Source organism: Callorhinus ursinus, unplaced genomic scaffold (genome assembly GCF_003265705.2).
Source record: "Callorhinus ursinus isolate GAN/ISIS: 27379988/994484 unplaced genomic scaffold, GSC_fseal_2.0 scaffold26, whole genome shotgun sequence".
Classification (NCBI taxonomy): Eukaryota; Metazoa; Chordata; class Mammalia; order Carnivora; family Otariidae; genus Callorhinus; species Callorhinus ursinus.
The window spans coordinates 23,686,497-23,708,793 of record NW_027397088.1 but is presented as its reverse complement, the minus strand read 5'-3'; the positions used below and the strand labels follow the sequence as shown (position 1 = coordinate 23,708,793).

General features: G+C 48.5%; 2 protein-coding genes across 7 annotated transcripts in view; one reads left to right on the top strand and one right to left on the bottom strand.

The window, feature by feature from the left end:
• GPLD1 (glycosylphosphatidylinositol specific phospholipase D1) overlaps window positions 1-10,943 on the top strand; it is a 50,469-nt gene extending 39,526 nt beyond the window's left edge. For 2 of the 4 annotated variants that reach the window (XM_073877644.1, XM_073877646.1), the window contains 11 exons: window positions 848-958; window positions 2,171-2,245; window positions 2,334-2,490; window positions 3,189-3,351; window positions 4,054-4,159; window positions 4,244-4,337; window positions 7,047-7,223; window positions 7,537-7,697; window positions 8,907-8,933; window positions 9,053-9,103; window positions 10,805-10,943. In XM_073877644.1, coding sequence (XP_073733745.1) covers window positions 848-958; window positions 2,171-2,245; window positions 2,334-2,490; window positions 3,189-3,351; window positions 4,054-4,159; window positions 4,244-4,337; window positions 7,047-7,223; window positions 7,537-7,697; window positions 8,907-8,933; window positions 9,053-9,103; window positions 10,805-10,891 — 1,209 coding nt within the window. In that variant the 3' untranslated portion in view covers window positions 10,892-10,943. The remainder of the gene's footprint in view (window positions 1-847; window positions 959-2,170; window positions 2,246-2,333; window positions 2,491-3,188; window positions 3,352-4,053; window positions 4,160-4,243; window positions 4,338-7,046; window positions 7,224-7,536; window positions 7,698-8,906; window positions 8,934-9,052; window positions 9,104-10,804) is intronic. The other 2 variants (XM_073877645.1, XM_025891003.2) reach the window with 1 other exon arrangement.
• Window positions 10,944-14,410: 3,467 nt separating this feature from the next.
• The window catches only part of MRS2 (magnesium transporter MRS2), a 30,456-nt gene continuing 22,569 nt past the window's right edge, over window positions 14,411-22,297 (bottom strand). For 2 of the 3 annotated variants that reach the window (XM_025891005.2, XM_073877647.1), the window contains 2 exons: window positions 15,160-15,273; window positions 14,411-14,631 (listed from right to left, as the gene is read on the bottom strand). In XM_025891005.2, the coding sequence (XP_025746790.1) occupies window positions 14,521-14,631; window positions 15,160-15,273 (225 nt within the window). In that variant the 3' untranslated portion in view covers window positions 14,411-14,520. Of the gene's footprint in view, window positions 14,632-15,159; window positions 15,274-22,297 lie in introns of those variants that run through there. The other variant, XR_012373863.1, reaches the window with a different exon arrangement.

Genomic DNA, 22,297 nt, shown 5'->3' with positions numbered 1-22,297 from the left:
AGGGGGAGGACGAGCGGCCTCAGGTGTGGCTCTGCTTGAAGAGTCTGCCTGTCGAGGAGCAGCGGTGACCGCACGAGGCTGGCCTCGGCCGCCCGGCGTGCTTACCCCCCGGCTGCCCCACCGTGCTGGGTGCCCGGAGCAGCCCTTTCTCGTTCGTCAAGTTCCCGCCTCGGAGGAGGGGCCCTCTCCAGAGGCCACCGCATGCCAGGTGCAGCCCGATGGGCCAGTACATGATCGGTGTGGGTTCTGGGCCGCGGGTACGTGTGTGCGGCCCACCTCCACTTGCGCAAGACTGCTCACTGTCGGCTCCGCCGTGAAAGAGGCCCGAGGAGTGGCTTGGCGGTCTAGGCGGATTCTGGAGAGCAGGAGGGGAGAGAATCCACCTCGGAAGAGAAGGGTCCCCGACGGACTGGGGCTTCCCTCCGTAAGCCGTGGGTGTGGGGTGGTGAGCGTCCCTGGCCCGTGCGTGTGGGTGCCGGCCGCAGGGGGTCCTGTCGCTGTGCCCTCCGCACCCCGGACGTTCCGAGAGCTCGTCGCGGGGTAGCCATTGTCGCTGGTGTATGGGGCTCTTATTTCGGATACTTTCCAAGGGAGCCTGGCCCTTCGTGTGGGACCATTTTCGAAAAACCCAGAACTTGTGAGAACGGATCCTTCTCTTTCTGGCACCTCCTCGTCCCCTCCAAGGGGACACCCAGCGGCCGGGGTGCGGATGTGCTCTGGTCGCTGCGGAGTTGTCCCTGGGCCCTCGGCTTCCAGGTTGGGTGGCTGGGTCCCGGTACCCCAGGGAGTCGCCTGCTGTTCTGGAGGCCGTGGCTCAGCCCAGGGGGGGTCACTGGTGCCGCTTCAGCCCTCAGGTCGGTTTGGCTCGGCCTTGGCCGTGTTGGACTTCAACAAGGACGGCGTGCCTGACCTGGCCGTGGGAGCGCCGTCGGTGGGCTCTGAGAAGCTGGTGTACACGGTAAGCAGCTGGGGGGGCAAGCTGGGGGGGGGGAGGTGGGGGCGGCTGGAACGTCGGCGGGAAGCAGCCAGCCACATGAACCGGGCCGCATTTGTGGGGAGATGATCTCAGCCCCCTGTTTGGGTCCTTGACCTGACCTTGGGTTACCCGGCGGCGCCTAGTTCCTGCCTCCCTGGCCTTCACTTGCCCTCCTGGGTTTCCCGATTTTACGCCCCCTCCCTCCCACCAGGATACTGAATGGTGGTGAGGGGGACAGGGGTTCCAGCCACTCGAGCGCCCCCGTCACCACCACAAAGCGGAGACCTCCCTGGATCCCTGTGCCCTGGCCGAGGTCCCGGGTCCCGCGGCGTGGGCTCTTGTCTGCGTGGGCCCCATACACGGCAGGGCACCGGCTCCTGCACCCTGTGTGACCCAGAAGGTCAGAGACCCCTCATCACCTCTACCTGCCACAAGCTCGCTTTTGTCCCTGTCTCCTCGCTCTCTGCTTCCAGACTGTGAGCCGTTTGTCCTCTCTGGACCCACAGGCCCCCTCGCCCGAGGACGTGTGGAGAAGGTCTTTTCTCCCCTTCGTCCTTGAGGAGCGACAGGGCACCCACCCGGGAGCTGACATCAGCCCCTGGTGTAGGCCCCATGTCACTGTCCCCACACCACAGCCTTTCCCTCTACTCTAGTCCCTTCCACGCTGTGGTGTCACTGCCCGTTGACCAGGTTTTTGGGAGGACAGAGTGTGGTCTGACTTACCACGGTCTTCCCTGCGCCTGGCTCGTGGTGGAACATAAATGCTGCTTGAATGAGTGAGGATGGAGACCGGCAAGTTATAAGATAGGAGCTGGTTCTGGACAGGGAACGATGGCGCACATGCGTCTCTGGGCTGTGGACACCGACCACACGGCGTGTCGTGTTCTGAGGAATCACGGCCGGGTCGGGGAAGGCCTCGTGGGCGAGCCAGAAACAGAGCTGGCCTCGCGCGGGGAGGCGAGCGGGTTGTCCAGCCGGTGCACTGAACAAGCGTGTGTGGTATGCACAGATAGGAGTGGCCGTCTCAGTGTTGGGGGCTCCAACACGCTGACGCAAAGGACAGACATAAAAACCACTTCAGTCCTGTTTCCGTCTGTCGCTGAGCTCCCAACTGTGGGAACTTGGGTGATTCAGGCCCTTGTCCCCCCCTCTCCGGTCATCTGAGTGACTGCCCCGCGGCTTGCCTTCGCCTAGGGTGCGGTGTACGTCTACTTCGGCTCCAGACAAGGAGGAATGTCTTCTGGCCCCAACGTCACCATCTCCTGCCAGGTACGGGGACCCTCTGGGTCAGGGCCAGACCTGGCCGCCTCCTGCAGTCCGCCTTTGAGCAGGACATGCTCTCCTGGTTCCCCTACAGGACACCTACTGTAACTTGGGCTGGACGCTGGTGGCCGCAGACATGAACGAAGACGGCGAGCCCGATCTGGTGATGGGATCCCCTTTCGCGCCAGGTGGAGGGAGGCAGAAGGGCATGGTGGCTGCATTTTATTCCGACCCCAGCTGGAGCCACAAAGGTAGTTGTTTGTGAGGAGGGAGCAGGAGAGGGGCGGGGGGGGGCGGACACCTCCCAGCTCTAGTCTGTCCTTGTGCCTGTGGGCTTCTGTCCCATCTCCCTCCTTCCACTATCAGGTCATCTAAATATTTTTTTTAAGATTTTATTTATTTATTGACAGAGACACAGCGAGAGCAGGAACACAAGCAGGGGGAGTGGGGGAGGGAGAAGCAGGCTCTCCGCCGAGCAGGGAGCCCGATGCGGGGCTCGATCCCAGGACCCTGGGACCATGACCTGAGCCGAAGGCAGATGCTTAACGACTGAGCCACCCAGGTGTCCTGGGTCATCTAAATTTTCTAGTAGAGTATCTACCTTTATCATCCAAGTGATATGGGTAAAATTACTGATACACAAAAAAGGGGTCCAACTTCCAGGTCCAGATCCGAAGGGGGCCCGTAGGTTGTTGGCACAGGCTTTCCGTGGAAGCCTAGGAACTCGGAAGGCATCCCAGTGATGCTCCGACCTGCCCGCTGGGGGCTCCGTTTATATCGCATCCTCCACCCCCACAGAAGTGAGCTCCAGAAATGTGCTTGTCCTATGAAGCGTAGGATCAGTTTCTGACACTGGGGCTCCCTAGGAGCAGCTCGGGGGGTACAGGGGAGCTCTGGCAAAGACTCTGCCCGCCCCACCGACCCCAGAAGCCTCCCACGTAAGGTAAAGGGCACTGGTTGTCTCGTATAGAAAAGCTGGGCGTGGAGGCGGCCAACTGGACGGTGCGGGGCGAGGAGGACTTCTCCTGGCTCGGCTATGCCCTCCACGGGCTCCGCATGAACAACACAAGCGTGCTGCTGGTGGGGAGCCCAACCTGGAGGAACACCAGTAGGTGAGTGCTCCCATGGGGGCCGGGGACCCCGGAGCACGAGGGGCAGGTACCGGCTGCTGCGGGAGCCCGCCTGGGGGGCTCAGACCCCACAAGGAAAAGCTGTGGCTCCGCAGCAAGGTGGTAAATTCTCAGAAGCTGAAACAGGAGCTAGGAGGGGGATGAGCCTGCCAGGGCTCCCGTGACAGTCCCACGGCCTGGGTAGCAGAAGTCGCGGGAATGCATCTTCTCCCGGTTCTGGAGGCTAGGAATCCGAGGGCGCGGTGTTGGCGGCGGCAATCTCGAGGCCTCTCTCCTCACCTTGCAGGCGGCCACCTTCTCCCGGCCTCTCCTGGGTCTGCGCCCGTCCCTGGTGTCTGTCCTTATGAGGACACCCGGTCCTGTTGGATCCGGCCCCACCCCAGTAACCTCAGTGTAACGTGACTGCCTCTTTGAGGCCCCGATCTCCAAATATACGTATTCTGAGGTGCTGGGGTTCGGACTCCAACATGTGGATTCCGGAGGAACACGATTCAGCCCGTGGCCGTGGCCCTCCCTCTACCTGCTCTCGGTGCGGAGGCAGAGTGGTGAGCCTCGCATCTGCAGAGAAAGCCACCCCGCTCCCCTGCCAGGATCTCAGGATCGCGGGCGCAGAGGGGGCTTGTATCCCCGGGGCCCTGACTAGTCGGCCCGCTCTTCCTCCCGTCTGTGTGTGCTTCCTTCCAGCCTGGGCCACCTGTTCCACGCTCACGACGAGAAACAGAGCCTCGGGCGGGTGTATGGCTATTTGCCCCCACACCGCCAAAGCTGGTTTACCGTTTCCGGAGATAAGGTAAGGCTGCCGCGCCCCCCACGGAGACTGGGCACCAGGGAGAGCTCTCGGAGCTGCATGGTACTGACGGATGGCATTTTGCAGACGATGGGGAAGCTGGGGGCTTCCCTGTCCAGCGGCCACGTGCTGGTGAACGGGGCCCAGAAACAAGTGTTGCTGGCTGGAGCCCCGACTCACGGTAGGTCACGCGCCGGGAAACGTGGCTGCGTTTTTAGTCGGGTGGCTCCTTGACCACATCCTGTTGGGGGGAAGGTTGTGAAATCTGGAGCCAGACAGACCGGACTGTGAGTATTTCCTTTTCTTGGTAATAGCAAGCGGCATAACCTGGGGGAAGTTACTTAACCTTCCTGAGCATTAGTATCTTCATCTGCAAAATGCAAATTATACTATCTACCTCAGAGATTTGTTGAAAATCCCTCATGAAAGTAACCAAGCGTGTTGTTAAAGCTCTAGTCTCACTGAGCTTGGAGCAAGGTGGGGGGTTCAGAAAATTCTATACATCAGTTCACCAGGACTAGGTCTGCTGAGGACCTATGTTAATAAAACATCACTTATTTTATGGGAAAGTTTTAAAAAGCCAACAAAAACTTACTCCTTTCAGGAGCCTGGGTGGCTCAGTCGTAGGGTGTCTGCCTTCGGCTCAGGTCATGGTCCCAGGGTTGTGGGATCGAGCCCTGCATCGGGCTCCCTGCTCAGAGGGGAGCCTGCTTCTCCCTCTCCCTCTGCTTGTGCTCTCTCTTCAATAAATAAATAAAATTTTAAAACCTTGAAGATCTACTGCCTTGAAGATGATCAAAGTGAATCATGCTTATTGTAGAAATTTGTGAAAATAAAAGATGTATATAGAAATCACCCCTTATCCAGATATTTAAAAACTTAAGCTGAAAAGGATGCTCCCAATTATTCACTATTGTGAATACCGTCTTCTCTCTCGAACATCGATGTACAGAAAACTCTGCCTCCTAAATAGCTTTTAAAATATCCTGGAGAAGGAATTCCTGGACTAGAGGGTCTACCAATAAGGCTCTTCTTACATATTGTCAAGTTATTTTTCAGGAAGATTTTTGCACACATTAGAAAAATAAGCAGAGTGGATTGGGCAAAAGAATGGCTACGTGTTTTTTTCCTTTCCTTTCTTTCATTTTAACTAGGCTCCATGCCCAGCGTGGGGCTTAAACTAAGCACGGCTGGGAGATCAAGAGGTGTATGCTCTGTGGACTGCGCCGGCCAGCGGCCCAGAAGGCTAGATCTTTCATTGCATGATTAAGGACACAGCACTGTAACCCCGGATGCGGACTTAGCTGGAGTAGTGGGGGTTCCCCCTTTCACAGAGCTCTTTCCAAACTTTCACAACACCCATTAGTGATTTTGTTTGTTTCACTTTTCTACTGGAGTGCTGTGATTAGAGCTTTCCAGACTTTGTTTTAATGTCCTTCCGGTCTTGGTATTTTCCTGTTACAAAATACTATATAACAATATAAAAAGGTCAATTTACATATCTGTATTATATACAAATTAACCTTATGTATTTATTTATGAGAAAGAGAATCAGTATCCCTCAGTGCAGTTTGGGCATCCCGGCTCTCTGGTAAAAGACTCACTGCACTTTGAACGGTCAGACATACCTGCGGGGTGATCCCTGAGGGCGGTGGTTGGGAGCATGACCCCGTGAGGCCTGTCCCTCTCCCCCGGAGCCTAAATATTTAGTGGGGATTTTAGGGTGCTGATGAGTAACTGTGAAGTATCTTCAGTATGAAAACGATGCTACTCAAACATGGCGAGGCTGAGATGAGGTGGGCATTCCTATGGTGCTGGTGACAGGTGGACTGATGCTGCCCCTTCCAGAAAGGTTTGGCAGAAGGGCAAGAGCCTCAGAGATACTCATTCCCTTGGATGCTGTTTGGACCATTTCTAAGAATCTGCTCTCAGGAACTATTCCAAACTGCAGGAAAGGATCTTTATCACAGTGTTAATTAAAACAGCAGTTAGAAATGGCCTAAATGTAAAACATGTAAAATTTTATAATCTGCAACAATCTCCATTTTGTTTAACACACATGTGGGCATCAAACTCCAGAAAGCAGTATAAGTTCTAGAACTTTATAATTTTGGGGGGGCATTTTCCACACCTTTTATGATACGTAAAAAGTGTTGGCATTCACAAGTTTGACACTCAAGATTTTCGACTGTTTCACAGTAATCCTGAAAGTCAGTGATAATGAAGAAGTACGACTTAAGTTTTTCCGAGTTGCAAGTATGAACCACAATGCAAGGCGGTGTCCCTGCCCTGGGCCCGTGAGGGAGTCCGGCTGGTGAGACGGACTGTATGACAGCTCTAGCCGGAAGTCACGGTCAGGTTCTGGAAGGCCGCGGGAAGAACTTACTCTGTCGGGTTTGTCAGGAGTGTGACGCGGGCAGTTTGCGGTGTAAGGGGAGATGGAGGCTACTGCGGGGTCAGAGCTGTCTGATGGGGTATCCCTGCACGTGCCCCACGCCTGGGTCTCTGTGCCCAAGCCTGTGGCACCTTCCCACTGAAGATGCCTGGCTGTGATCCTGAGCCGTTGTGTCACTTGAGGCACGGAAGGCTGAAGGAAGACTAGGGCTCCATTCAGTGCTTTGTCTTCTCTCCATTCCTGGGATGGCACCAGATACTGTGCCCTGATTTATTTTTTTTTAAATATTTTTTTAAAAGATTTTGTTTATTTGACAGAGACACAGCGAGAGCGGGAACACAAGCAGGGGGAGTGGGAGAGGGAGAAGCAGGCTTCCCGCAGAGCAGGGAGCCCTATGCGGGGCTCGATCCCAGGACCCCGGGATCATGACCTGAGCCAAGGGCAGACGCTTAACGACTGAGCCACCCAGGCGCCACCCGCCCTGGTTTATTTCAGATGAGGTGTCCAAAATGGCGTTCCTGACCATGACCTTGCACCAGGGCGGAACCACTCGGATGTATGAACTGACCCCCGACACACAGCCTTCTCTGCTCAGCACCTTCAGCGGGGACCGCCGCTTCTCTCGCTTTGGTGGAGTTCTGCACTTGAGTGACCTGGATGGCGATGGCTTAGGTGGGAAAGGAACAGGGCCTCTGGCCAAGAATCGAGTCCCTTTGCTCAACAGACCGGTCCCCTAATTGGATCATGTAGCCTCTGCCCTCATAATGAACAGCTCAGTGGCCCAAGGGCCTTTATGTCTATTTCGAGTTAGGCAAGACCAGAGCCAAGTGAGCTAGACTTCCTGAAGGTGGTAACAGGAGAGCCTTCAAGAGGGTGGGGAGGGTGGACTACGTGAAGGACACACTAATCTGACCCGTGGGCGGTTGGGTTAGGACAATGGAAAGCATGACAGGAGGGAGACCCTTGTGGTTTCTATGGCTTGCAGATGAAATAATCCTGGCAGCCCCCCTGAGGATCACGGACGTCACCTCCGGACTGCTGGGCGGGGAAGACGGCCGTGTTTATGTCTATAATGGCAAACACATCACCTTCGGTGACATGACGGGCAGATGCGCATCATGGATAGCTCCGTGTCCTGAAGAAAAGGTAACGTGCCCGTACAAAATCTATGCCATGTGGGCAAAGGAGGCTGCCTGATGCCTCGTAAAATGGCGTCCACTGCAGATCCTCGAGTTGCTAGCTGGACTGTCCGCGGTCAGGACAGTCACATGCCTGTGTGTGTAGGCACAAGTGGCCCTGGGCTCTTGCAGGTCTGCAGCGCGGTGCCTGTAGCTGCAGTCTCTGGACGTGGTGTCAGCTGCTTCGCGCCCAGCCCGCCGCCTGGATGGGAGCCCACGGCAGAGAAGCCAGGCCAGGGCCACTGCAGTCTCATCTTATTTCCTGTTTCACTGCCTTTTTAAAAAGATCTTCTCTGAGAGAGTGCAGAACGAGAGTGAGCACAAGCAGGGCCAGGGCCAGAGGGGGAACGGTCCTCACGGAGCAGGGAGCCCGATGTGGGGCTCATTCCCAGGACCCTGGGACCATGACCTGGGCCCAAGGCAGACGCTTAACTGCTGAGCCACTAGGCACCCCTGTTCCTTTACTCCTTTTCTCAGGTGGGTTTCCTTAAGGGTTCCCTGGGCATAAAAATTTTCTACCGAGAAGTGCATTCTGCAGAAATAATTAACCTTTTGATGTATACCCTTCCGGTATTTTTTCCTGACCTTAGTGGCTCTCACTGTGCATTTTACTCTGTGCCTAGCACTATGCTAAGCACTTACAGATCTCGCCCTCCCTCCCAGCCCCTTCTTAACTCACATCAAGGCTGGTGAGTTGGCACTATGCCCAGTGGGGGGAGAGGATCCGAGAGGAAGATGCTCGGGGTCACAGCACTCAGAAATGAAAGGATGGGGCTCTGCACCAGACCGGTCTCTTCCTCACTACACTGTGTGAATGTATTTTATTAACTGTGATCTGTTGTACACAATTTGTAACAAGATTTTGTCTTACTGCCCTTTTCTATGCCTGCTTACATTCTCCTACAGTACATTTCCCAGCTGCCTACTACTCTGTGGATAAGCCACAGTTTAGGTAAACAATAAATATTAGTATTATTAGCCCCTTAGTCCATTTCATTTCAGTTTTAAATAAGGATACAAATATTCATGTATAAACACCTCTGTGCATCTATTTCCCTGAGCTAAGTTCCTGTGTCAAAGGGCAACAAAGCGCAGGGCTTAGAGTGTGGAAGTGTGCATGTGGGGCTGCAGTTAAAACCCGCCACAGTAACCAGTCCCTCTCACCCTTTTCTTCCAGGCCCAGTACGTACTGGTTTCTCCTGAGGTGAGTACCTCCTACGGGAATGAAGAAAGAAAAACCATGAAGGTGCCCTTTCCCTTATTTTTTAAACTGATCAAATATGGTATGTCTTCCAAAGACCATTAACAGCCCCTGTTTTACAGGCAAGTTCAAGGTTTGGGAGTTCTGTGGTCACCGTGCGGTCGAAAGACAAGGTATGAGGCTTGCACTCCTGGCTAAGGCTGGGATGCGGATGATCTCATTTTATTGTTCAGATTGTGTTTGAAAAAGAGGAACACAAAAAAGGAACATCCACACACAGTCCCATCACTTTCCCAGTTTCATCCCCAAGGGCAGAGCTCGGCAACTTACAGCCCGCGGGCTGCCTCGAGTTCTGTACAGCCCGTGAGCTAAAAATGGTTTTAGATGGGGGAAAAAAGGAACGAAGTTTAAATTTGTGTCCGTGGTCTCCTCGGACCACGGCCCCAGCCCCGCACGTTCTCAGAGACTGCTGTCCCACGGAGCCTCACGTATGAATACTGGCCAGGGCCCTTCAGGAAACCTTGCAAACCCTTGCCACGTCGGATAGCCACTGTTAATGTTTTCTTCCAGACTCCTGGGGTTTCTGTAGGACTCTAGGGACAAACACACACTCTTCTCCTGTCGCTGCTTCCTGCTCGCGTACTCCAGTGTATCACGCTTCCTCTCAAATACAGGTGGAGCTATCTTCTTCAGGGCTGCAGAGTATGGTCCAGATGCACCCTATTTTATTTGGTTCACTTTCTCATATTTAAAATTATTTCCAGTTTTCTTATTATTGTGAGCATTCTTGCACAGCTGTATATTTTTATGATTATGCAAATATCCCTGCTAATGATATTCTTGGAAGATTGCTGGATCAAAGGGTATGCACATTTTGGATTCTAATGGATACAGCAGTTAAAGGGTTTATCTTCCAATCTCCAGCTAGACCACTGAATGCATTCCTTCGTTTAGGATAGGATATTGCATAGAACTGTGCAGGCTCTGAGACAAAGTCCCCACCTTTGAGGAAAAACACCATTTATACACATGGGAAGTAGAATAAAATACACATCAGGATAGGATTAAGGGCTAAAGAGTGGAGCGGACCTGGCTGCAGTTTACAGGCATTCAAGGCCACTGCCCTCTGGTGGCCCACAGTTCAAGTGGCCCTTGCCTGAATCTATTCCAGAAAAAAAAACGATGGATTATTAAGTTTATGGGGGGAATCTCAAAAATTACATAAGCTGGGCTTACTCTCAAGATTTTATTTATTTGACAGCGCGACAGGGAACACAAGGGGAGTGGGAGGAGGAGAAGCAGACTCCTGCTCCATGTGTGGGGCTTGATCCCAAGACCCTGGGACCATGACCTGAGCTGAAGGCAGACACTTAACCTTAACCAACTGAGCCACCCAGGCGCCCCAAGCTTGGCTTACTCTTAAAATTCATTTTCCAAAAGTTAGACATTATCAAGTACCCAAATGAATTATACAAAAATTTATACATCTGTCAACCCTTAGAGATCTGTAAGTAATTTAGCTGATTCATTTCTGTACATTGCAAGTTCACTGTAGTGAACGTTCACATTACTTCACTTTCACTACACCTACCTGGGATTGTGGCCCTGAAGGACCAAGTTAGTTCAGTTCTATTGACAAGTGGACATGGACAGTCTGAGGATGAGGAAAGTGGCCCCTGAAGTGAGCCTCCAGCAAGGGGCTGGAGTTAGGACTCAGCCCGCACCTGAGTCGAGCTGCCTTAGTCTGCGTCTCTGAAACCTCATGGCACTAACGCCCGTCTCCACCCCTGTGTCACCCAAGCACAGCAGGATGCCGGGACTAGGGCAGGAGCTTCCCAGGCGTGACCAACAGTCCTGTTCTCTGTCCCCTACAGAACCAAGTTGTCGTTGCTGCTGGAAGGAGTTCTTTGGGAGCCCGACTCTCCGGGGCACTGCACGTCTATAGCTTCGACCTCCATTAAAGACTTCATTACCTTTTCCTACTCTGCGTCCCCTCCCTGTGCCGAGTTATCTCCAGGGTGAGCATTCTGGTGGCAGAGCAGCACATCCAGGGGAGCCCGGGCGGATCCTGCTAGAGGTGGGGCTCCTCGAGTGAAGACAGGCCTCTTCCCAGGGAAAGACGACAGATACTCTGCTTACTCGTGTCCCCTTCCAGCGCATCCTTCTTGCTTCCCTTCTATTGAAACCTGGGGCTCAGACCTGCTGTACAATTGCTTTCCCCTTCCACACAAATACCTAGGGCTGATGCCTGGAAAGGACTCTCTGGTTAGCTCTTAGGAAAATCTGTCCATTTCTCCTAAAAACGTCCTTTTAAAATTGGTGACCCATTCCAATCAAAATGAAATAGAAAGCACAGTATACAGGGAAAAAGTGAGCAGAGAAATAGTACAGTGAAAAGTAGGGGGGGTGAGGGGGAACCTCACAACTCCACAGGGTTTCAGAGAGTGAAGGACAAATATAAAACTAAAAGCTCACCTTTTAGTGCCCTCAACTGCTTTTGTAGAAGCGGCTGTTCGAACAGTTGAACCCAGTGACTGCAAGGGTTCTGTGTCCTTTACGAGGAGTCCGTGTTGTGCTGGGCTGGTACAAGCCGTGCCCACCCCGCCAGCAAGCTCTCTGGCCCGAGGCCAGCGCCTGGGAGGGAAGCGGGCGCCGGCCTCCCTGGTTCCCGGGCTGGTGGGATTCATCTGCAGTTCCGACAGAAGGGCCTATCTGAGGGAAAGGAATCGACCCAGGCTTCCAGCTTCACTGAACATGCGAAGGCGTTATTACGGATTCTGTAGCAATCAGGGAGCAAAGTAACTGATGACAAGAACCCTTTTTAGCGTCTCTAGAGGCAATGTAGAGAGTGGTTCAAAGAAGACAGGAATCCAGGTGAGGAGTTAAGTTAAATTAGAAATCAAGGGAAAGCTACTCAAGTTAATACTGTGAGCATAGGGGAGTATGGAGGGAAAAATGGGCACACACACCTAGACAGCACCTCGGATGACCCCTGTGACGGTCCTCTTAAGTGTGCAAGCTGCCAGTTCCCTAGGGAACAGCAAAAAGCACAGACACCCTTTGGTTTCATTTGGGTAACAATGAAAGGGGCCAGAATGACTTAACTGACGTCTACGTGTAGAACATGCTGATAACTGCAGCGTACTGGGCCTTCTCCTTAGAAGTCTGTGTTCTCACACCACCATTGCTAAAGAAAGGATCTGCTTCCCTGACCAAGAGGGCCTGTGTTGACTCACGATCATTCTCAATATCTAAACATACCAGACAGAAGCAAGTTCTCACGTAGGATTTATACAGGATATTTAACCATCTTAATCCCATATTCAAAAGTGCAAAGTTGTATTTCCAGTATCAAAGGTCGACCTGGATGGCAAAGATGTACAAACTGGCCTACAGAGTCCAGTGCATTTCCCCAGAGGTGGGTTACATTTTAAATCTAAGTATTAACTGTAGCTCTAAGCATGGATTCTGAAATGCTTAACAAAAATGGAAATACCTTGTAGGGTTTTAATCTCTCATTAACACAAATCTGAGCTTAAAGGTCATGGAGTTACTTCAAGATGTCAAAACACATGTACCTATTTGCAATTTTTCTATTACCTGTGTATGTAACAACTTGCTTCAAGACTTCACGATCAACATGGTTTCCGTGCCTTTGAATCACAGACCTAGAGAGATGTGGAGTGCATTTGGGAATGAACTCCAATCTCTGAATGCCCTGTCCACGCACCATTAGACCACCTCCATGGTATTACTAAAGTAATGAAAATAAATCCTGAGATTAAAGTTTGTTAGATAACTATTAACTCCCAAGGGCGCCTGGGTGGCTCAGTCGGTTAAGCGTCTGCCTTCAGCTCAGGTCGTGGTCCCAGGTCCTGGGATGGAGCCCCGCATCGGGCTCCCTGCTCGGCGGGAAGTCTGCTTCCCCCTCTCCCACTCCCCCTGCTTGTGTTCCCTCTCCTCTCCCAAATAAAATCTTTAAAAACTCCAAAAATAAAGCTGTGTAAAGCTGTGTACCAAAGGTTTTTATTTAGTGGTTATTTCTCACAGTCTGTTTGCTATATTCTGCCACATTTCCTTAGAGGCCTTCCAAAAACAGTCTGTTAATATCATTCCTTGACCTTGTTAAACAGGGAATAAGACTGCTTGCTCGTTCACATAACCAAACACTTGTGCTCAGTGATTTTAACTCAGAATTTAAAATCGCCTAACTTCTTAGGTAAGAAGCATCCTATCTGCAAAGCAGAGCGAGCTGACATTTTGAAATCTTACTTATCTAACCACCTTCAGGAACCAGTAACTTCTCTACATCAGACTTAAGAGGTAGTTGTATTTCCCTTTTGTTGAGGAAACATGACTCCTGGAAAAAAAATTTTACCCAAGTCCACAAACTCAAACCCAAAGGAAAAGGGCCCAGATTCTGTGCCTGATCAGAGTCAAATCAAACCCCTTGGGCTTTCAATTCTTCCATGTCACAGCGAAGTCACAGCAGCAGCAGCGCTCTGAGGTGTGAGAAAGTGGAGTGTCCCATAAGATCGAAAGGTTACCAAAGACACTTTGGCTTCGGTCATCACATTTATGACCCTAGAGAGTTCTGTATACCCACATTCCGACACCCACACCTCAAAGCGTGCCCCTGACCACAGGGAGGCGCCAAGTGGGCCACTCTGTGCTGAGACCAACCCAGCCTGGCCACCTGTATCCTCCAGCTTCTAGTGGCTTCTAACCACACATGAGAGTGGGGAAAAGTACAACTCCATCTTCTCTCAAACCAGCTACTGGAATAGCATTTTTACTCCCATCACCAAACTACTTGGTAAATGGACTCCTAAACTGCCTCCTATGACATCCTATTACAGTAGCAGGTAACCCCAACATTATCAGCATACAGATTTTACTAGTATTACATGTGTAGTAGAAGAGCTGCTCTGGACACTCTGAAGTTTGAACCTCTGAGGTGTAGGCATACAGATTAACTGGGCTACATACACTTTCGGGGGGTGGGGGTGGTTGAGGGAACCTCCATCTACTCTCAAAGACAGGGAATGACCTAAGAGCTACAAAACAGTAACAGGATGGAAATAGTTTTCTTTCAACATCACTTCCAAAGGCTTCCATTATAGCCAAGCAGAGAAAATAGTTTCAGGAGTCAAGAGAATAAAATCTTAATACAAGAAAATACAGTACATTAAAGGCTGATTTAAAGCACAAACTTTCAGAGTTCGTTTATGGATTTTGCTACCTTACCTGACACAAAGTTCCCAAGAACATGATCCCCTTACTAAGAACTGCTACCTGATCTCGTTCACTGTGGGCTTATCAAGTTTTCAGGCTTTGCTTGGCCTGAGACATGTATAAATCAGAAAATCTATACAACAATCTATTCTCACATGTCTATAAAAACAGCATTTTAAGGTTTTTGCTTCTTTCCTCAATTTTGAAAATGCAGTTAAGTTCCAGCATTGTGGAGTGCCATGACTTCTGTATCATCAGACATAATGTAAGTGTCTGACTCTCTAAAGAAAAAGAGTAGCAGAAGTTTCCTGTGACTACCATGAAAAGTAACCCAGTCTCTCCGTTTTGATGTCTCCTAACGGTCTGTCAGGACACTCCTGCCTGGTCCGAGACCGTCGGGCCGGAAGCCGTGCTTCATTTCCAGCCTTCTGTCCGCTTGAAGGGACTTCTTGGGTAAAGAGGCCATCTAAATAGAGCAGGAAAATTAATCATTTTACTGTGGGTCTGTCTTAAAAGAAATGCCATGAGTAAAAGGAAAGGTGATTAGGGGAGACTACAAGCCCTGTGTCAGTACGCTAAGTATTCATTCCCGGTGTAATGGGAATAGAAAGGTAAGAAAAAGGGTAAACTTTTCTCTTTTCTTAATGAGAACGCTACATTTTCTACATTTCAATCTGAGTTATGACAAAGCCTGCAGAATTGCCAACATCTGTCCAAATGCAGAATGCTCATCCCAGAGTGATGTATTTTGCATAGAGCACTAAGCTGTTCACCGGGCCAGGCACTGTACTAGTAATAAGTACTTTCCACAGCTTATTTAACTCTCCCACTAACACTATGAAACCACTGACACTGACTTGACTGACAGATGTGGAAATGAAATAACTTGCTCAGGGTCACAAAGCCGGTGACAACACCAGCTCAGGTGGTCGGTCTGCCTGCAGAACCAGACCATAACCCTTGGCTACACTGCTGCGACCCAGACCCTTCATACCACGGGAGGCAAAGGAGCTTCTAGTTGTCGTCCCAGGAATGACAGCAAACGCCTCCAGATGAGGCCACTTCCCATAAACATAATTCCTGTAATCAGCCAAAACACTCTGTGGTCCTAAAAGAGAACAAGTTAATTTCAATCACAAAAGGTCAGGTTCCTTAGCAGTACAATTCCCGTACTATGGTTGCCCCAGAGCTTAAAAGCAGCTTTTTTTTTTTAATTTAAATATTTTATTTATTTGACAGAGAGACACAGTGAGAGAGGGAACACAAGCAGGGGGAGTGGGAGAGGGAGAAGCAGGCTTCCTGCTGAGCAGAGAGCCCAATGCAGGGCTCCATCCCAGGACCCCGGGATCATGACCTGAGCCAAAGGCAGATGCTTAACGACTGAGCCACCCAGGCACCCCTTGAAGAAGGCTTTTGTTGTTTGTACAGCTCTTCCCTATAGAAAGGACCGAAGAACAAGCCTTGATAGCACCCAGAGAATCAGAGAATAAATTAGAAGGGAAACATGATATAAAAGGGCTTCAATATTTTAAAATCATTTATTTACGTGTATACAAACATTAATAGTTATAATCACAGAGGACATACAACTGAATTTAAATTTTTTGCTTATAGCCACAGCTCCTAAGCTGTGAGCTGAGGTGTCCTGGGTATCACAACACCCCAGATTATTTTAAGTTTTCAAGGAACACACAATGACATCTGCAGAAGAGACCTAGCTACTTCATAAACAACTTGTTAGGTAACATCACAGAAACTACAATGTCATAAACTTTTGGTCTAGTAATCCTCTGAAAAAATAAACTAAGACACTAGACACTAAATGCATCATGAACCAAGAAAGTTTGGCAACCTCTGACTTACAGTAAACATTTTTCCTGTCATTTTCAAGCTTGTACTATTCTGGCAGTGTAATGTTCATGCCTTGGTGGACGGAACCACAGACCCCTCCCCCCCACCCCGGGGAAGGGATCCCATCTACAGCTACTAGCTGGCTATCAGCCACAGCCCAGGTAGCTCCAGAGAGTGAGACCTCCCCTGCCCCAAAGACAGTGCTACTGTCTTTGCTGTAGACTGGTTCTACAATCCACCTATGAATAAAAATCTGAAAATGCCAAAATGTGATAAACTAGGAGGGTTAAGTTCCAACCAAGTTTGAAATTTCAAACACAAATTGTGGGAAGATGGCACAGTAGGAGGACCCGAAGCTCAACAGGTAGAACCAGACAACACATCAGTGTAAACCCAGAAAATGACCTGAAGACTGGCAGAACAGACTCCACAAGTAAGTGGGAGAAGGGGCCACATCAAAGAGGGCAGAAAGTACAGAGACCTGGTGGGGAGCTAAATGAAACTGTGGGGCTGCCCATGGGAGGAAGGAACTTGCCAGCACAGAGAAGGGAGAGAACCAGACTACTGCACTGGGGTGCCTGCACGGGAAGACGACTATCCGTAACATTTGGCCTTGAAAACCAGAGGAGCTGAGTTCTGTGAGTTTTTACAATCAGCAGGACTTAAAACTTGGAATTTTAAAAATCAGTAGGCTCAATTTTAGGAGAGCAGAGAGGCTGAGAGGAAACTGAGTCCCCACCATTAAAGAGACAACACAACTAACAGCCTGGGGAGAAACAGCATAGAAGCAGCAGTGTGAAAAACACCCGGGGCATACAGTGGGATTGTTTGCTAATCTCAGGTGCTCTGGAGAGACAGAGATCTTGGGAGACTCCTCCAGGAACAAAGGACCTACAGGTGGTATCCACTGCCCCGCCCCCCCCCCAGCTGCCTGAGGGAACCAGCATGACACTCACTGATTTGCTTACACTGCACCCAACCTCCCACCCCCGAGCTTCCCATCCACACCCTCCAGCCAGGCCTGCCTCAGTCCCAGCTCTGCGGGTCCCATCCCCCAGAAGACCCACGCAAACCCTGCTTAATACCAAGCCTCCCACACCTGGGGGGAGGGGGTTTGCATCCACCCCCTCCAAAGCAGGAGCCAATCAAAAGCAGCACCCCCAGCCTGGCACATGCAAGCTGCCCCTATAGGGCCAGCACCACTCCAAAGCACCTCCTGCCCGTGGAGAGGGGAAGCTAACCACGCACACTGAATGTGGCCCCCAAAGTGGGCTAGGGGCAGACAGCTGGTCAGACTGCAGGCCCTGACCACGCATGAAAGCTTCTCGGGGGACAATGCAGGGAAAGCATCCTGCAGTTTGGTGCCATTGCAGCTCTGGCAAACGCCTGCTCGGACTGACCCATTACCACCACAGGGAGCAAAAACAGCCACTGCAGATACCTGGACTCTGCAGGCAAACGTGGCCTAGCCACACAGTATGGTGCACACAGTACACAGAACAGCTCTGAAGTGCCAGGTTCTGGTGAACAGGGGACCTTGCACTGCAGGCAGACAGAACCTCCTTCCCATGAGGCCACCACCTTCAAGAGCAGGAGACACAGGTGACTTTCCTAACACAGAAACAAGACACCGAGAGGCAGACAAAATGAGACAAAGGAACATGTCCCAAATGAAAGAACAGGACAAAGTCACAGCAAGAGACCTAAGTGAAATGGAGATAAGCAATATGCCTGATGGAGAATTCAAAGTAATGATCATATACTCAGGACTTAAAAGTGGAGGACATCAGTGAGGCCCTTAACGAGATGAAAACGAACCATTCAGAGATGAAGAACACAATGAAATTAAAAATATACTAGATGGAATAACTAGTAGACTAGAGGAAGCAGATCTGGAGGACAGAGTCATGGAAAGTAAAGTTGAACAGGTGAGCAAAAAAAAATTATGCAAAACAAAAACAGACTTAGGGAACTCAGTGGCTCTATCAAGCGTAATAACACTGGCATTATAGGGATCCCAGAAGGAGAAAAGGGGGCAGAAAATTTATGTGAAGAAATATCCAGATCCAGGAGGCACAGAAATAGCTCAACAAAATCAACTCAGGAGGTCCATGCCAAGACACATAGCAATTGGGGCACTGGGTAGCTCAGTCGGTTAAGCGCCTGCCTTCAGCTCAGGTCATGATCTCAGGGTCCTGCTCATCACGGAGTTGGCTTCTCCCTCTCTCGATTGCTGCCCCACCCACATGCTCGCTCTCTCAAATAAATAAAATCTTTAAAAAAAGACACCTAGGGGCACCTGGGAGGCTCAGTCGTTAAGCATCTGCCTTCAGCTCGGGTCATGATCCCAGGGTCCTGGGATCGAGCCCCGCATCGGGCTCCCTGCTCAGTGGGAAGCCTGCTTCTCCCTCTCCCACTCCCCCTGCCTCTGTCAAATAAATAAATAAAATCTTAAAAAAAAAAAAGACACCTAGTAATTAAAATGGCAAAAAGTGGTGATAAAAGAGAGGATTTTAAAAGCAGCAAAAGAAAAAAGTTAAATACAAAGGAAACCCCAAGGCTATCAGCTAATTTCTCAGCATAAACTGCAGACGGGAGTTTGCAAGACAAGAAGGGAGTAGCATGATAAATTCAAAGTGCTGAAAGGGAAAAATCTGCAGCAAAGAACGCTCTATCCCGCAGGGCCATCATTCAGAATAGGAGAGACAAAGGGTTTCTCAGAGAAACAAATAAAGGAATTTATCACCACTAAACCAGCCTTACAAGAAATGTTAAATGGGGCTCTTTGAGTGGAAAGGAGAGACCGTGAGAGTATGAAAAGTAGGAAACACAAAAGCAGCAGAAATAAGTACATCTGTAAAACTCAAAGGATGCATAGTAAAAGGATGTAAAGTATGACACCCAAAATGTGTGTGGGGGGAGAGGAGTAAAGAATGGGTTCAAACTTAGGTAACCATCAGCTTAATACAGACTGCTATATGCAGAAGTTATACACTAACCAGTGGTAACCACAAACCAAAAACCAGTAATAGATACGCAAAAAATTTAAAAAAAAAGGAATCCAAGTGTAACACTACAGAAAGCCAACTAATAGTGAGAGAAGAGAGCAAGGGAAGAAAGGAACACAGAAGAACTACAAAAACAACCATTAAAGAACAAAATGGCAAAAAGTACATATCAATAATTACTATGAATGTAAATGGACCAAATGCTCCAATCAAAAGACACAGGGTGAAGAGAACAGATAACAACACAGGACCCATCTCATGCTGCCTACAAAAGACTCATCTCAAGACCTAAGGACCCCTGCAGATGAAAGGTGAAGGGATTGAGGCATCTATCATGCACATGGATGTGAAAAGAAAGCTGGGGTAGCAATTCTTACATCAGAAAAAAAAAGACTTTAAAACAAAGACTGTAACAAGAGACAAAGACAGATGCTATAATAAAGGGGACAATCCAACAAGAAGATACAACAAGTTGGTTGTTTGAATAAATCAACACAATTGATAAGTCTTTAGTCAGACTCATCAAAAAGAAAGAGAAGACTCAAATAAATAAAATCAGAAATGAAACAGGAAATAACCACCATCACAGAAATACAAAAGACTGTAAGAGAATATTATAGAAAATTATATGCCAAAAAACTGGATAACCTAGAAGAAATGGATAAATTCCTAGAAACAAAACATCCCAAAACTGAACCCAGAATAGGAAATTTGAATAGACCAATTACCAGCAATGATATTATATCCATAATCAAAAAACTCCCCCCCAAAAAAGTCCAGGACCAGATGGCTTCACAGGTGAATTTTACTAAACATTTAAAGAAAAATTATTATCCACTCTTCTCAAACTATTAAAAGAAAAAAAGGAGAAAGGAAAACTTCCAAATTCATTCTATGAGGCCAGCATCACCCAGATACCAAAACCAGATAAAGACACTACAAAAAAGAGAATTACAGGCCAGTATCTCTGATGAACACAGATGCAAAAATCCTCAACAAAATACTAGCAAATCAAATCCAGTAATACATTAAAACAATCATTCACCACAATCAATTGGGATTTATTCCTGGGTTGCCAAGGGTGGTTCCGTATCTGCAAATCAATCAACATGATACATCACAACAAGAAAAGGATAAAAACTGTATGATCATTTCAGTAGATGCAGAAAAAGCATCTAACAAAGTACAAAATCCATTTATGATAAAAACCCTCCACAAAGTAGGTTTAGAACATACCTCAACATAATAAAGGCCACATATGAAAAACCCACAGCAAACATCATACTGGAAAAACTAAGCTTTTCCCCTAAGGAACAAGACAAGGATATCCACTCATCACTTTTATTCAACACAGTACTGGAAGTTTTTGCCACAGCAATCAGACAACAAAAAGAAATAAAAGGCATCTAAATTGGTAAAGAACAAGTAAAATTTTGACTATTTGCAGATGACATGATACTACAGATAGAAAACCCTACCCTCTGGGGTGCCTGGGTGGCTCAGTTGGTTAGGCGACTGCCTTCGGCTCAGGTCATGATCCTGTAGTCCTGGGATCGAGTCCCACATTGGGCTCCCTGCTCGGCAGGGAGTCTGCGTCTCCCTCTGACCCTACCCACCTCATGCTCTTGCTCTCTAATAAAATCCTTAAAAAAAAAAAAAAACACCCTAAAAACTACACCAAAAAACTGCTAGAACTGATACATGAATTAGTAAAGTTGTAGGATACAAAATCACTGTACAGAAATCTGCTGCATTTCTATACACCAAAGAAGCAGCAGCAAAAAGAGAAATAAAGAAAAAAATCCCATTTACAATTGCACCCCAAATAATAAGATACCTAGGAATGAACCTAACCAAAGAGGTGAAAGACGCATACTCTGAAAACTATAGAACAGTGATGAAAGAAATTAAAAACAACACAAAGAAATGGAAAGACATTCCATGCTCATACACTGGAAGAATATTGTTAAAATGTCGATACTATCCGAAACAATCTACACCCTTATCAAAATACTAAAAGTATTTTTCACAGTGCTAGGACAAACAATCCTAAAATTTGTACGGAACCACAAAAGACCCTGAATAGCCAAAGGAATGTTGAAAAAGAAAACCAAACCTGGAGGAATGACAATTTTGGATTTCAAGCTATATTACATGGCTATAATCATCAAGACAGTATGGTACTGGCACAAAAACAAACACACAGATCAATGGAACACAACAGAAAACCCAGGAATAAACCTGCAATTAATTATATGGTCAGCTAGGGCGCCTGGGTGGCTCAGTTGGTTAATTATATGGTCAGCTAATCTTCAACAAAGGAGGCAAGAATATCCAATGGGAAAAATACAGTCTCTTCAACAAACGGTTTGGGACAACTGGACAGCAATATACAAAAGAATAAAACTGGATCACTTTCTTACACCATACACAGAAATAAATTAAAAATAGATCAAAGACTGAAGTGTGAGACCTGAAGCCATAAAAATCCTAGGGGAGAACACAGGCAGTAACTTCTTCGACATCAGCCGTAGCAACTTCTTTCTAGATGTGTCTCCTGAGGCAGGGAAATAAAAGCAAAAATGAACTATTGGGACTACATCAAAATAAAAAGCTTCTGCACAGCGAAGGGAAACAACAAAACTAAAAGGCAAGCCTATGGAATGGGAGAAGATATTTGCAAACAACATATCTGATAAAAGGGCTAGTATCCAAAATATATGAACTAATATAACTCAACACCCAAACCCAAATAATCCAATTCAAAATTGAGAAGACATGAACAGACATTTCTTCAACGAAGACATCCAGATGGCCAACAAATTCATGAAAAGACGATCATCACCTATCATCAGGGAAATGCAAAACAAAATTACAATGAGATATCACCTCACATTGATCAAAATGGCTAAAACGAACAGAAGAAACAACCAGTGTTGGCAAGAATGTGGAGAAAAAGGAACCCTCTTGCCCTGTTGGTGGGAATGCAAACTGGTGCAGCCACTGTGTAAAATAGTATGGAGGTTCCTCAAAAAGGTAAAAACAGAGCTACCTTATGATCCAGCAATCACACTACTAAATATCTACCCAAAGAATACAAACACAGTAATTCAGAGGGATACAGGCACCCCTGTGTTTATATTTACAGCAGCATTATTTATAATAGCCAAGATATGGAAGCAGCCTGAATGTCCAAGGACTGATGAATGGATAAAGTGGTGTGTGTACACACACACACACACACACACACACACACACACACACACACACACA